Source organism: Miniopterus schreibersii (assembly GCF_964146895.1).
Source record: "Miniopterus schreibersii genome assembly, chromosome: 12".
In the NCBI taxonomy this organism is placed as follows: Eukaryota; Metazoa; Chordata; class Mammalia; order Chiroptera; family Miniopteridae; genus Miniopterus; species Miniopterus schreibersii.
Window position 1 is genome coordinate 22,084,316 of NC_138112.1, and position 15,120 is coordinate 22,099,435.

The window sequence follows — 15,120 nt, forward strand, 5'->3', positions numbered from 1 at the left end:
GCCAGGGCCTCACTCTCTCAGTGTGTCTGCCATCAGCCAGGCTCTGTAATTAACTTGCTGCAATTTAGCTTAGAGATGAATTTTTCATGTTGAAGATGCCATCAACAGCCACCGCTTGTGATATCTTGGTTGTTAATGAAGATCCTGCCAAACGGAACACGAGGATGGTGCTCCGTGTCTAGGAGAGAAGGGGCCGTTAGCTCACGCCTGGCCACAAGCGTGAGGCCAGGCCGATGGGTGCTGGGAGAGCTGCGGCTCTCTGCTCCCAGGTGCTCCACCGCGTGCAGCTAGAGCCCTGTGTGAGTGTGTGTGCCTTCCTCCAGAGCCATGTTTCCCCCAAAGATTTGGGGGAAATAACATTTGAAGAATATTAAAACAAATGTGGATGTTAGTTAGAGGAGAATTCGACATAGCTTAGTGGCTAAGAGCAGGGCTCTGGAACCCGACCGTCTGGGTTTGAATCTGTCCCACCATTTACTTGCTTTGTGGTCCTGGGCAAGTTGCATAACTTCTCAGAGCCTGGTTTCTTGCCCCTGAGCTGGGAGCCTGTGATGTAGAGCCTGCGGCATGGGGACGTTGTCTGCATTCAATGAGAGCCGCAGCAGCTTTTATCACAGTGCCAATCACATCGAAAGAAAACAAGGGCTAATGTTTTATACCCTCGCTTGACATTTTAAGATAAAAGAGAAAGAAAGTGAAATTTTATTCCTGCAGCAAATATGCCTCTGACCTCGCCTCCGGGGATGAATGTTCACTCACTTCTGCTGTATTTGAGATGGAAAAGTTAGCAGAGCACCACCTTAAGAAAACCAGTGCATACAGTTGGCTAGTGCACATGTTTTCACAAAATTGCCACCCAACCCTGTCTTAGTTTTGAGCTGTCACGGAGTTGAGCTATTATTAACAACGTGATAAATTACCGATGCTTACTTTCAGTACCTGCTGTTTTGAAATACCTGACTAAATCGCAGGCAAAGTTGAAGGAACCTACAGATTTGGATAAAGAATTGCCATCTAAGGAATGACAGTACTTAGAGCTCGTAACTTTCCTGAGCAGCTTTCACACACATTCTTTCCATTTCATTCTTGTAATAGCCTGTTACTCATCAAGGTAGAGAAGATGGTCAGAGTGGAAAGAAACTTCAGTAACTCCTGGGTCATCTGATTCCTGAATCCCTTTTGCAGCATCTCGTTAGTGTCTTGGTTTCTCCTAGAGATAGAGAGCTCCCTACCCCCGAAAAACAGTCCAGTCTGACTCCCTGTAACGTCTGCTCCCAGTCCAGGTTTTATTTCCTGGCACACAACTAATCCTAGTACTTCTCCAACGTGTAACTTATGTTCTTTTTGGTATGCAGACCTCAAGACCTAGTGTTTCCACAACTTTTCCTGGGAACATGATTTAACCATTTAGTAGCCCTTAATGGGGACAGGTTTTCTTAATCCAGTGTTTATCAACTGCAGGTCACAGCCCGTTAACTGATAGTGAAATCTCTTTTAGTGGATTGCAACTGACAATTTTCTCCTAATGAAATAAAATAGAAAGGATTATCAGAGTGTGGTGCATAGTAAGCTTGCATATCACCTTGTAAAATGTTGGTTTCAGTTTGTGTAATGTGTGCTGTTAACAATATTTGTGCGTTCTAACCATTTTAAAGGCCATTGTTTTGGACCCTTTTACAGGAATTTCATGTTTCGTCATTTCTGTTTAGTTATCATCTTTGTCTTTTCCATAGTGGAATTTGCTTCAGGTCAGCTAGTTGAAATAAAGTTGCTGTGCTGGTGGTTGGATCACTATTAATTTAACTCTAACACTCCTCTGTAAAGAAGGGCAGTGGGTTGTTGGGGTTAAATAACAAGACCCATCAAAGGCCCTGCTTCTGTCCGTTTCCCCACTGTGCTGTAGTGAGAGGAGTTGGTGGTAGAGCTTTGTGTAATTGCAGGGCAGGTCCTGGAAAGCCAATATCTCCTCTAGGTTGGAAGAGCCTCCTTTGCCTGGGTTCTTAGAAGAAGCATGGTTTGGGGACCAGCCTGCACTCACATAGGCGTCTTTGTTGTCTGAGACAAGCAGGAGAGGTGTCATCTTGTCACATCTTGGCCTGAGAAATATGACAGTAACTGGAACTGAAAAGGGAGGGGCACGGTTCAGTGGAAAGAGCAGAATTGAGAGTCCGGCAGGGTTTTCAGGTCCTGAAGTCTGTGTGTGTGCTGGGGATGGGGAAGGTGGCTGTGGGGGGTGGGGGAGGGGATTCCTCAGATGGGCCACTTCAGCTCTTGGGACAACAGCAGTGCTTCAGATGCCAGGTCCTGTGCCAAGCACTTTTCTTCTGTAATCTCATGCAATCCTCACATTCTCTTTCTCTCGCTTCGTCATACTGGACTGACAAGACCCCTGCACTGGTTAAATCCAACTCCCCCGCCCCCACCTCTGCACCTGCACCTGCCTCACCTCCCTGTAAGATCTGTGACCTCTGACCACAGGTGGGCCCTGTGCTGCTGGGGTTACACAGTACTCCTCTAATGAATTTGTTCTCCCCTCCCGGACAGCTCTTGTGTAGTTTTGCTTTCTCCACGTTTCCAACCTCTCATCCCTCACCCTACCTCCTTAGCTGATGACACTCTTTCCATTTCACTGAGATCCTCTGAGAACTTGCACAAACTCCTGTCTCCACGTTGGGCCCCTGTCCAGGGCCAGCCCCAGCTGTTGCTTCTCTGTCCAACAATTCCTTTTCCTTCCTTCTCCTAGTCCATTTTCCCCTCTGATACACACATTCTGTAACCACCTAAACAAACACTTGTCCTCATGTTCTAATCGGACCCTATTTTTATAATACAGTCACACATTAACCTAACAATGTTTTGATCATAAGTACACTCTGTGATGTTCACACAGTGACAGAATCGCTTACCGACACATTTCTCAGAACGTAGTCCCATCGTCAAGTGACGCGTGACTGTTATGATAATGATGGACAGTGATGCCTGCTAACACTTACATGGTATTTAGTATGTACCAGGCATTATTCTCATGTATCAGGTCATTAGGTACAATTATTGTTCCCATTTTTCAGATGAGAAATCTGAGGCACAGAAAGATTAAGTAACTTGCCTAAGGTCACAGGGCTGATAGATGGCAGAACTGGGGTTGCTGCATAGCCCCTCAGCCTCCGGGTCCTGTCTGGAGAGGAGTTGCCTGCTTGTGGTCTCCAGTCTCTCTGCTCCTTTCCACTCTAAGACCTACTCGCGTCTTTTTCCTCTCCCACCTCTCCGTTCTCTCAAGTCCCCGATCACCCACACATGGTCAGCTCTTTCTTCCTTAGAACACGTTCTGCACGTATCTTCCTTTCATATCTTTTTAGTCTCTTTTTCTGACCCCACTTCCCAAGATCTAAATGTTAGATTGTACCAAGGCTCGGTTCTGAGCCCCCTTCTCTGTCTGCTCACTTACCAGCCTCGAGGCTTTCAGTGTCAGCAGCTCCCACGTTTCCGTCTGCGGCCCAACTCTGTCCCTGAACCAGACTCGTTCCTCCAGCTGCCAGCTCAGTGTTGGATGCATTGCTCAGGACATCCAGTAGGATCTCAAACTTGACATGTCCAAGCTTCCCCAGCCCCAGCCCCCTTGCATCTTCCCTACCTCCCTACACGGACCTCCACGCTTTCACTTGCTCAGGTCTCAGGGCCTTCAGTCTGTTTGCATTTTTCATGCTCCAGGTTCAGTCTGCTGGTAAATCATGTTGACTCTACCTTCAGAGTGCACTCAGTCTCTGACCACGTTTCACCACATCTGCCGCTACCCTGGGCCAAGCTACCATGCTTCACCTGAGTAATTCATTAGCATCTTCACTGATTTCCTGCTTCAGCCCTTGCCCCTGTGCTGTCTGTTGTCAGACAGGGCTTTTTAAAAATACAAGCAGAACCCTCTGGTAGCCACTGCCTTGCCCTCTACTTGCTCCCACTCTGACTTTACTTCCAGATGCTCCCCTCTGCCCTCCAGTGCTGCTTCTCAGACATGCCGAGGGTGGGGTTGAGGGGCTACCTTAGGGCCTTTGCACTTGGAAGATCCTCCTAGGAATCTGCACCTGTCACTTCCTTCGAGTCTCTGGCCCAATGTCACTTTCTCATGAAGCCTTCCTTGATTGATTGCTCGTAAGTTTACAGCCTCTGGAAGCCCCTTCCCTTTATTTTCTCTACAACACATAGCATCATCTGACAATATTCTATTCATTTGTTAGGTGTCTGTCCCCCCCCATTCCCTGTAAACTGCACAAAGGCAACATTTTGCCTGTCTTGCTCACAGCTGCATCCCCAGCATGTTCCCGGACATATAGTAGATGCTCAAAAGTATTTGAAGGATAGGTATTTTTACAGACAGAGTAATCCAAGGTCTGAGAGGTTAGGTTACATGCTCAGGGCCACAGATCCTAGAAGTGCCAGGAGGAAGAGTGAAGCTCTGACAGGAGCTTAAATGCTCTGTAGTCTCCTTTTCCTGTTAAATAAGGACAGTGGCACATAACAGGCAGTTGCTGTGAAGATGAAACAGATGCACAGGAAAGCACTTTATAAACCCAGTGTGCTGAAGGAATGTTATCGAATTTATTGAGAACCCTAGCTTTTTATGTGTTACTAGCAACCCGCCCAGAGGTTCTTTCCTGTTCTTGCTTAGGAGTACCTGGTTCTGCTGCCACCAAATTACCTGTTTTCTTCTTCCTTCTGCCCTTGGTGAGAGAAGTAAGTACATGTCTCTCTGTGTCAGCTCTGTCTGTCTGTAGCTCTGATCACCCCACTAGCTGTCAGGTCGAGAGCCTGAGAGCCCCTCCCCACCTCTGTAGCGGGGGGCTGTGGGGCTGGCGTGTGTGTAGCTGTCATTGTTTGTTCATGTCTGTGTTCCCGGGGAAGGCGCTCATATTATCAGCAGGTGCTTAGCGGGTGTCAGGAGTCCCATCTTGCACAATTCTCCTGGCAGCCTGCCCGCCCCCTGCCCCCACTCTCTGCGGCAGGCTGGAGTGCAGCGATCACAGGCCCATTATGGCTAAATACGGGGACATAAAGTGAAGCCAGCACACTTGATGAACCACAGAGCTGCTGCTCTCTCTCAAGCACACAGTTTATGTTTCCCTGGACCCAGGGCAGCTTCCCGGGCTCCTAGCATGGAGCGTGGAGCAGTTCAGCCCTTCTGATGCTCGTGCTAAGATAATGACGCAGCTACGAGCAGAGACGGTAGAGATCCTCCCACATAGACTTTCTTGTGTGTTGTTTGTTCATTCGAGTTCCTGATTTTGAAGTAGGAGAAAAATGCAGCCGTTTTCTTGGAGCACCTTAAACTGCCCTTTCTGAATTCAGGAGAGCTATGGCCCCTTAGAAGAAGTGGATGGCAGTGAGTCTGTGGGCAGCCTTCGGCCTTCATCCCTGGGAGTGGTCTTCCGGGGGAGTTGCCGCCTGGGCCTGGCGTCTGTACTCGCATTGACTGTGCGGGGAGGTGGGGGTACAATTGACATAGTCCATAGCCGCTTAACATTGTTACCAGGCCAGGTCACGCTGTGTTCGGGGGGCACCCCTTCAACAGCCTGTGACATCCTATAGCCTTTGGAGCAGCCTGACCCACCTGGGAATTCAGGCAGGATGTGGGGCATCTTTAAACCTGGGCTAATGTGCTCTGGCCGGTGTGGCTCAGTTGTTTGGATGTCCTCAGTACACCAGGAAGTTGCTGGTTCGATTCCCGGTCAGGGCATGGGCCTGGGTTGTGGGCTTGATCCCTGGTAGGGGTGTGCAGGAGGCAGCCAGTCGATGTTGTGTTCTCCCATTGATGTTTCTGTCTGTCTCTCCTTCTCCCTTTCTCTCTCTAAAAAATCAATAAACTATTAAAAATAAAGAAATAAACCCAGGGCTAATGCACCACCTGCCTGGGCAGGGGATGGGGGGCATGCAGGGATACCTCCAGGAATCAGGGCAGGTGTGGATATAAGGACCAGGCTTTATCTGCTGCCAAGGGAGATCAGCTCAGGAGGGCCTCAGCTCCCTCTCACACACTCTCCCTGTGTCCTCAGCTTCTGGAGCTGACGGGCTGGAACCAGGCATGGACTTCTGATTCTGCATCCCATCATTTCCAGGGGATGTGTGTGTTCTCAGGGATGGTCCGGCCACCTGGAGGTAGCTGTGTGGGGTGGGAGGAGCACAATTTCTGAGCTAGGTTTGAATCCCAGCTGCACTGCTGGAATTGTCACCAGGGGCCTCAGTGCTCTTGTCTGCAAAATGGGATAAAGGCTGTGGTCATGTTTGTGTGTTTGTAGAAGGCTTTTGGGCTGTAGCTCAACAGGTAGTGAGCCTTCAGAAAAATAATGCTGTTTTTAATTGTGGGGTGACTGGGAGGCACAGTGGAGTCAGGTAGAAAGGAATGATGGGCTTTGGAATTCAGTGTGAGTTCAAATCCTCATTCTGCTCTTTCATTAACTACACTGAGGTTGATTTTACACTGAGGTTGAAACTGTGCTGGTTTCCTACTAGTCTTTGATCATGGGCAAGTCACCATACTTTCCTGAATCTGTTTCTTCATGTAAAATACAGGTAAAAATACCAACCTTGCAAGACTGTTGAGAATGAAATGAGCATTTATAGGTGGTAGCTAGCTAGTTTTCTTTTTCTACAATAACTTTTTCTACTCTACTATAGAATTTCTACTACAGCTCTACGGTTAGTATGTAAGATGAATTGCTTGTCTTAAGCTATTCAAAAAGATATAGGCAGCCCTGTGTTCATTGCATTACTAGTAATAGCTAAGATATGGAAGCAGCCTAAGTGTCCATCAGTAGGTGAATGGATGAAGAAGATGTGCATATATGCAATGGAATATTATACAGCAATAAAAGGAAGGAAATCTTGCCATTTATGACAACATGGATGGACCTAGATGGTATTATGGAAGTTATCTAGACTTTATAGTGCCTCAGTTTCCCCATGCACAAGGTGGGAAAATAAATAACAGTAAAAATCAAACAAGTGAAATTATTTTACAGTCTATTTTATCTCACCCAGTATGTAGCCAAAATATTATTTCAGTATGTAATCAGTATAAAAAATGTAATGAGATGATTTACGTTCTTTCCTTTTATACTAAGACTTCACAATCTGGTGTGTCTTTTACACTGCAAAACAGCTCAGTTTGGATCGCAGCCAGATTTTAAGTGCCACATGTGGCTTATGGCTGGTGGCTACCAGGCAGTGCTGGTTTAGCAGGCCTGGGATATGGGAATTGGGTGTGGCCTCTGTAATCCTGAACCTTTCCTCCATAGCTGGAACCAACCTTCTCCTATCAGACCCTTGAACAAACCTGCCCAGCATCAGATTGATAACTCTGGTAGTTTTCAGCAGGGAAAGGAGGAAAAATGGAGGGATTTCATCATCTATGGGTCACGTGGTGTATGTCCACTGGACATGCCTCCCTGGACAGCAAGTTACTGTGTGCCATTTATTTAGTTATTATTTTTAAAAATTATAAAAATTTTTTAGTTACCGTTGACATACAATATTGTATTAGTTTCAGGTGTACAACAGAGTGATTAGACATTTCTACAACTTAGAGTGATCACCCTAATAAATCTAGTACCCACTGATACCATCTATGTGCCATTTATTGAGCATCTGGTGTGGCCTGGTCCACAGATGTACTAGATACTTCAGATCATACATTTTTTCTAATTTTTTCAGTTACTCTATAAAGCAGGTTTTCTTATCCCATTTTACAGAGGAGGAAAGTCAGGACATGAGAGATTAAGTACCTTGCCCAAGGTCTTACAACTAGGCCTGGCAGAGCTGAGGCTCAAACCTGATTTCAAACCCCTGTTCTTACCTCTGCTCCTGCTGTTTTCCTAATAGGGTCCCAACCCTGTATGTACATTATGGTCTCTAAATTGGGAAAAAAGTACACATAATTTAATGTGTGTACACATTTATAGAAAAAAGATTGGAAAGTTATAACTGGAGAAAAATTATAAACTTAATACAGTTCTATCTGAAAGAATGTGTTCCTCCCTTTCTCTCTGCCTCCCTGCTGCCCATCCACACATACTGGGGACCAGCTGGAATGTCCAGGGCTGACTAGTTGCCGTGAGTGTTGATGGGGGAGGGGGCAGAGCAGGTGGTGTTTCATTAGAACTGGGTGGAACTCGGGTGTTTGTGAAGTCTTCCGTTTCCCTGGTTAGGGGAACTAGAGGCAGTGGGGTAGCCAGATGGCAGCTGCAGTTGTAAAGCTGGAACTCATGTAGTGTCTTCTCCAACCTGCCTGGACTGCTTGGTGGGAGGGAGGCCAGAGTATGCCGTGTGAGCCCTGTCTTTGATTTCCTCTCTGCAGGGGGCTGGTGAGCAAGGACGTGACCCCAAATTGGGAGAAGGGCTGGGAAGATATGTGGGGCCGGCACAGAAGGATGGGACTTTACAGGCTTTGGGGTCAGGCAGATGTAGGTTTGACCTTTGACTCTGCCACTTCCTAATTTTGTGACAGCGGCAAGGCTGTGGATTTCCCATTTTTAAACTGGAGTAATCACTCTAGCCTGGACTCTTTTCATTGGATGACACAGGGACCCACTGGAGCCAACTCAAGTTAAAAGCGGTGTCTATCATAAGATACAGGAAAACATCAATGTAAGGTAAGGACAGGAGCTTTTATAGAGCTTGGGCCTTATAGGAACTGCACTAGAAAGGCAAGAGCAGAGTCCCCTCTCTCCAAGTTTTAGGGGTCCTCCCCTCTGCTCTCATTTCCTCTCCCCTACCTGGCTTCCTTTATTGTCTAATGCACATGGCATCGATGGCTTCCATGGTGCCTACATCTGTGTGATTGTCCAGCTTCAGTGTCCCTTCATGTTTCTTAGTTTAGATTTCTGAAACAGGCTGATTGGCCCAGCTTATCTTTTCAAGGCAAGCCACACATTTTAAAGATCCTGGCAGAGTCTGGATGAGCCACCCCCGGCGCAGCAGGCGTGGTCCAGTGGGCTGAGGCCAGACCATTTGGCAGGTGGTCCTCAGCACCTCCAGGAGGAGATGGAGCCTGGATTTCAAGCACTTAAGAGCATTAACCTTAAGGGCTGGTGCTTCCCTGCTGTTTTGGCTTTTCACCCTCCATGATGGCTATTTCATGCCTTCTCTTTACTCCAGCCTGCTCCCCGACTCCCCAGACTTGAAGCAGGAGCCCTTTCCTGTTTCACTGAGAAAATAGAAGCCTCTTGTTCCCAGCACACAGCACAGACCTCTCTCCTCCTGTACCCATCTTCTCGACCCATCTCTTCATTCTGTGGACCCCTCAAACATCCCCTAGTTTCTCTCTCAGCCCCACATGCTCTTCTGGAGAACTTCAGACCAGTGTCTGTCTGAGTGCGAGTTGAAGTGTCTGCATGGGAACCATTTATGCCAAGTTGTTAGAAAATTAAGAAGTCTGCTCCAGAATGTAAATCAGCTGTGTACTATGCATAATTCCATTCAGCTGACATTTTTTTCATGGCAAAACTTTCTCCATGGAGGAAGCAGTGTGTGCATTTACATTCTGGGGCAATTTTCTCTCTCTCTCAGACAAGTAGTGGCCTGGGATCCGCGCTTTCAGTAGCCCTCATCTGAAGCCTCACTCGCACTCCACGAAGTCACTCATGGTACATATCCTGGGGCAGAGTCCAGTCGATGCGTCTTTAGCTTCACCTTGTCTCTCAATAGAGGTTCGAAGCAGTGCTCTTCTTGACTCTCGTGGTCCCAGGACTCCCCCTCCTCACATGCCCCTGCTCCCCAGGTTCCTTTGCTTTCCTCTACCTGTCCTCTGACTGTCAGGTGCTGCAGGACCCTCGCTGGGCCCTGTCCTCCATCTGTGTTGCCCTCGCTGGGCTGACGTCGCCTAGTAGCTGATGACTTCCAAATATAGATCTTCAGCCCATGCTGAGCTCCTGACTCCCTTGCCCGTCGCCGTCTCCATGTTTCCACGGCGATGTCTAATAGGCGCCCTCACATGGGCAGGTGTGAACAGAGCGCTTCATGCCCTTTCTCAGATCCACCCTCCTCCAGCTCCTGAGGCAGCATCACCACCTACCAGTTGCTCAAGCTCTGAACCTTAGGTCACCTGCGATTCCCCCTTCCTCTCATGCACCGTGTCTGATCTCTAGGAGGTCCTGCCAGTTGTACCCCCAAAATACAACCTGACTCCATCTTCTTCTCCGTCAACTGACCCTCCCCCATGAGCCACCCCCTCTCTCCCTGGCCTGCTCCAGGAGCCTCCCTTTTCATTCCCTGTGCCCCGCTCTCCAGGGACAGGACTGGTCCAGCCATAGGGAGCTTTTTTAAACCATGTGCCTCCCGGGGTGAAGCCTTTTTGTGCCTCACGCTGCTCTTAGAATAAAACCGGACTCCTCACTGTGGTCTCGGAGCCCCTGGATAACCTGGCTTCTGCTGCCCCCTCCAGATTCATCTCCTGCCATTCCCCGGAGTTCTTCCTCTCCCTCTGCCTGCCGGGCTGCCCCGCTTTCATCCTGGGTGGTCCCTTCCCCTCTCCTCACTTGTCATCTCCGACAGGCTTTCCCTGACTCTTCTTCCCCAGGGAGAGCAAGGGGCCGTGGTTTGAGGCCCACACCACAGGTGAGTGAGGACAGGAGGCCGCCCCTATAAGCCTAAAGAAGAACCCAGAATTCAGTCCAGTGTGTTTGTCCTTTAAATCCTGATCAAATCTGCACTGTCACCAGCAACCCAAGGTTTTTCCCAAGCCTCCGAGAACTGCACATTACAAATGTCTAGAGCTGGTCATCTAGAGCTGGGGCCTTGGAATGTCAGCCGCACACATGTGAGAAGATGACAGCAGTGAGAACAGGGTGAAAGTCAGGGCCGTGCTGGGCCCTTCCTCAGTCTGGGTCCCCGGTGCTGCTTGCCTGCAGCCAGTCCTGTGTGGGGCTACAGCAGGGCCAGGGCCCTCCGTTCCCTCACAGGCCTGACGGGCCATTAACTCCAGGGGAAAATGGCTACAAATCGGAGTCTTGCTAACGACTGGTGTCTGTTAAAACAATCTCATAGGATGTATCAAAGAGAAAATGGACCATGCCTCATAGCTTTGGACGAGGGATACTGTCCATTGCTCTGTTAGAAGCCACTGATAGTATTTACAGACTGGTTGACACTGACAAGACCTTTTTCCTCTTGCTCCTTGGTTTTCTCATCTCTAAAATGGGGGCAATAAGCCTGCTCTGTCCACCGGAGTAAGTTCCAGGAGTGTCAGCTACCTTCTCTATGCCAAGCACCGTGTGGCCCAGATTCTTGTCTCATCTTCACATGGTCCTGTGAGGAGGGGGCTGGGCACTGTCCTTATTACCTCCTCCCAGGTGGTAGTTGAGGTGCAGAGAAGCTCACTGAGCTCTGCTCAGGGTCTCGGAGTAGGCAAGGGGTGCGAGAGGGAGTGGCTCTGTCTGGCTCAGCCAGCCTGGACTGCTTTTCTCAGGTGGGTAGAATGCTGCATACGTGTCATCCTCTACGAGAGAAGTTGTTCTCATGGTTCAGGCAATGACACTGAGGCCTAGTGAAGGTAGGTCACCTGCCCCAGGCCATTCAGCCAGTAAGGGGGTGTGTTCTGAGTTTGAAGCCAGGTCTGTCTGAAGTTCTCTGAAAGATCTGAAAAGGAAAATTGGTAAAGCCAGGGGTTTCTACACCTGTCAGGTCTTAGGAAAGCAATAGTGGGTACTTTTAAAAACCTAATGGAAATTATACATTTGCCCAAGTGGGGTCGCCCTGACCTTTAATGGTTGCTTTTGGCTGGCATTATGACATCCCAGTGTAATATTACTCATCTTGCACCGTAAGAATCTCTGCCTGATTGTGGATAATACAAAAAAGTTCTGGCGTCCATATGGGATGAGAAGAGTGGTAAGAGATTGAGATCTTTCTGCCAACAGGAAGGTATGTACGACCTTTCCAACTCAGTTCACATTCCATACTCCTCCTCTTCACACAGCCACTCAGGTGTAAATGTCGTTGGCTACTCACTGCCCTAGGACAGAACTGGGCACACAATTTCCTGTTACAAAAGCCTATGTGTAGAGGAATATTGGCATATACCGGTCTTCTGCCTCTGGGAACACCTCACTCCATGCTAGCCTCCCGGGATAGTAGGATGGACATTTGTCTTTATTTTCCTGCCCCATATCCAACGCCCACTCCTTCTGTGTGTTTAGAATATTGGTGTACACTGCTCTTCTGCCTCTGAGAGCACCTAACTACATGCTAGTCTCCCAGGATATTAGGATGGACATTTGTCTTTATTTTCCTACCCCATATCCAACACCCACTCCTTCTGTGTGTTTAGAAAACATTCCACTTACTGTGGAGGCTGGGAAGCTGGACTGTGGGCATGCTGTGGGCCTTGGCTTGGCTGGTCAGATGCACATGGGGAGCTGGTGATGCAGAAAAGCCAGCTGGTAATGCTGCAGAATTCATCCTGGAGGCAGTGAGAGCAGCTGTATCTAGTTTCCAAGGGTAGTGGTGGTGGCCTCAGGGCCTACAGCTCCAGTGTGCAGTGTCCAGGTGGTGGTACAACCTGTGGCATCCTTGTGGCCTGTGGTATGAGTTGGGCTGCCGTCTTGCTCATTCCCTGAGTCTGGTCCTCTGGCTTTTCTGGGGATTCTGGGACATGCCAGAGGCCTTTGAGTGAACTCCTTCTTAATTTAAATCAGCCAAAGTGTATTTCTGTTGCTTTTTAAAGCTAAGAATCAGACTTATATGGAGCTGTTGCTCTGTAGTTGTCCCTGGGTTTTATTTATCGCTAGGCCTCTGATAGCACTGCTTCACCACCCGAGCACCCTACCCGGGCCATAGAATTTACAAGAACCTCAGGATGAGAATCCCTGGTAAAGAGGGTGGCAGGACCACAGGCTCAGCCATCTCTGTTCATTGTCTGACTCAGATTCCACTCTTCAACCCGTCATGTACCCCTAGACTGCAGGTTCATGAGGATAGAGCCAGGTCATTCACCCCTTTCCTCCTCGACTCCTCCAGCAGTGCCCCACACACGGGTACTCGGGAAGGTTGGCATGTGCAAGCAAAGGAAACAATGGAAGACAAGAGAAGGTGGTGCCTCTGAGCCATCTTCAGTGCCAGCGAGGCTTCCCTGGCCTGAGGTCAGGCATCCGGGCAGGAGGCCAGCCACATGCCTGAAATCTGCAGGTTGTCTGCGGTTTGATCCTGGAGATTGGCTGGGAGGACTGGAATTCAGAACAGCAGAGACAGTAGGTAGAGCCTTGAAAGGGAGAAATGGGCCCCTCTTTCCTTGGAGTGGAGGCAGTGAGGTTAGTGTTTTGCTAGTGACTGTGCTTATGTGGAACTCAGGGCCTTTCCCAGCCCCCCGTGGGGCTGAGAGGTGCTATCTCAGCACACGGGTGACACACTCACAGCGTACCTGTGCACGCGGCCGGGACACGCCGATGGTGGTGTTACCCTCGGGTATATCCAGCTCCCCCGGTCCACACTTAGCGGGGCTGACGCTGACCTCTACCGTGTGACCTCTGCTATTCTTAACCCCTTGTAAGTAGCAGGTACTTTTCCTAGTGTAGCATTTGCCTTTAATTTTATCATTTCTCTCTCCTTCCACTCCTTTCGTTCTTTATCATTGTTCTCTCTGCAGGAGGTTCTGTGCCCTGACCCAAGGAGTGTGACCTTTTCTTCAGAACCCTCTCTGGACACGCCCTCCTAGCATCCCCTAGGAAAGATGCGGCAGCTCAAAGGGAAGCCCAAGAAGGAGACGTCCAAGGACAAGAAGGAGCGGAAGCAGGCCATGCAGGAGGCCCGGCAGCAGATCACCACGGTGGTGCTGCCCACGCTGGCCGTGGTCGTGCTCCTGATTGTGGTGTTCGTGTACGTGGCCACGCGCCCCACCATCACCGAGTGAGCGCCGGAGGAGGGGAAAGTAGCAGAAACATGGCTTTCGTTGTCAGATTTTCCTGATGCTGAGCTCTGAGCAGGAGCGCACCTGTCTTCTCTGCTCTTTGACTTGATTAAAGCTTTTCCACTTTCTTGGGAGGGAATAGGGAGCGTTTTATCAGTCAACGTGCCATACACCTTATGGTCCACTTCATGTGCCTTTCAGACTTCAAAGCCGTGTGTGTGTGTTTCTTTTTCTCTCCTAAGTCCATGTGTAGCTCCCCCTGGTGAGAGGAGGAATCTCGGGATCATGAATGAGTTGGAATCAGTGCTCACCCCATCCCCATTGTCTTGAACATGACTCTTTTCTTACATGTGTCCACAATTTCCAAAGGGACTGTATTTCTTCTCTGTGCTTAATGTGATTTTAAATATGTCGACTCAAAAGTGAAATATTTATTTTTCGAATAAAGGAGATAATAGCCTTAACTACTGGATGTTTATCTGGTTTTGCCAACGGGCAGCCTTGCTCTCCGAAATTGTTGGGAGGTGCTTGTGTGTCCCCGGGGTTCCCTCTCAGGCCAATGTCTCCCTTCCCTCCACACTTCCCCTGAGGCTTTCTCCGTCTCCTCACCCCCAGCTGTGAATCACTTTCAGGAAAATTGTACTTTTTGACTGGATCATTTTAGGATTGAGAGAATTGTGAGAGGGGAAGAAAGGGTGTGTTAATTGGTCTGTTTTAGCAAAATAAGAGTTCTAATTGGATATGACTGCAAGTGCTTTTTGCACTACTTAGCAAATGGCAACGAAGAAGTGGTCCTGCAGGGAAAGGCCAGATTTGGTTCTGTTCCTGCCGAAAGGGTGCAAATTGTTGGCAGTCCAGCTGAATTTCTGATGCAGATTGGCCAAGCCAGCAGGGTGGCTTCACTGTATTCTAAAGACATTGTTAGCCCTGTCCTGGTTTCTGATGGAGCAGCCAGCCCCTTTGGAAATCAGATTCACGTGACTGTTCTGTGTTTGTTCTCCTGTCATTGCTGATTACAGAGAGATCTGGGGGGAGAGAAGAGCTGTTCTGGTCTCAGAGGCTACGTGATGCGCTCACTGATGGCCAGGCTGTTCTTGAGGACTTGGGGCCGGTCTCTTGGAGTGAATCTTTCAGGAAGACGAAGCAGCTGTTGAAAGGAAGGTCTCCAACTTATGCTTGGACATCCTGGGACTGGCAGGGCTGATAGGGCTCTCGGGCCTCTGCGAGAGTTGGTC

General features: G+C 49.0%; 1 protein-coding gene across 5 annotated transcripts in view; it reads left to right on the forward strand.

Moving 5' to 3' along the window:
* SMCO4 (single-pass membrane protein with coiled-coil domains 4) overlaps positions 1–14,349 on the forward strand; it is a 62,270-nt gene extending 47,921 nt beyond the window's left edge. For 4 of the 5 annotated variants that reach the window (XR_013999957.1, XM_081152733.1, XM_081152732.1 and 1 more), the window contains one exon: positions 13,625–14,349. Coding sequence is in view for 4 of the 5 variants with exons in the window: in XM_081152733.1 (XP_081008859.1) it covers positions 13,709–13,888 (180 nt within the window). In the remaining variant the exon portion in view is untranslated. Of the gene's footprint in view, positions 1–4,660; positions 4,726–13,624 lie in introns of all 5 variants that reach the window. The other variant, XM_081152735.1, reaches the window with a different exon arrangement.
* Positions 14,350–15,120: the final 771 nt, after the last annotated feature.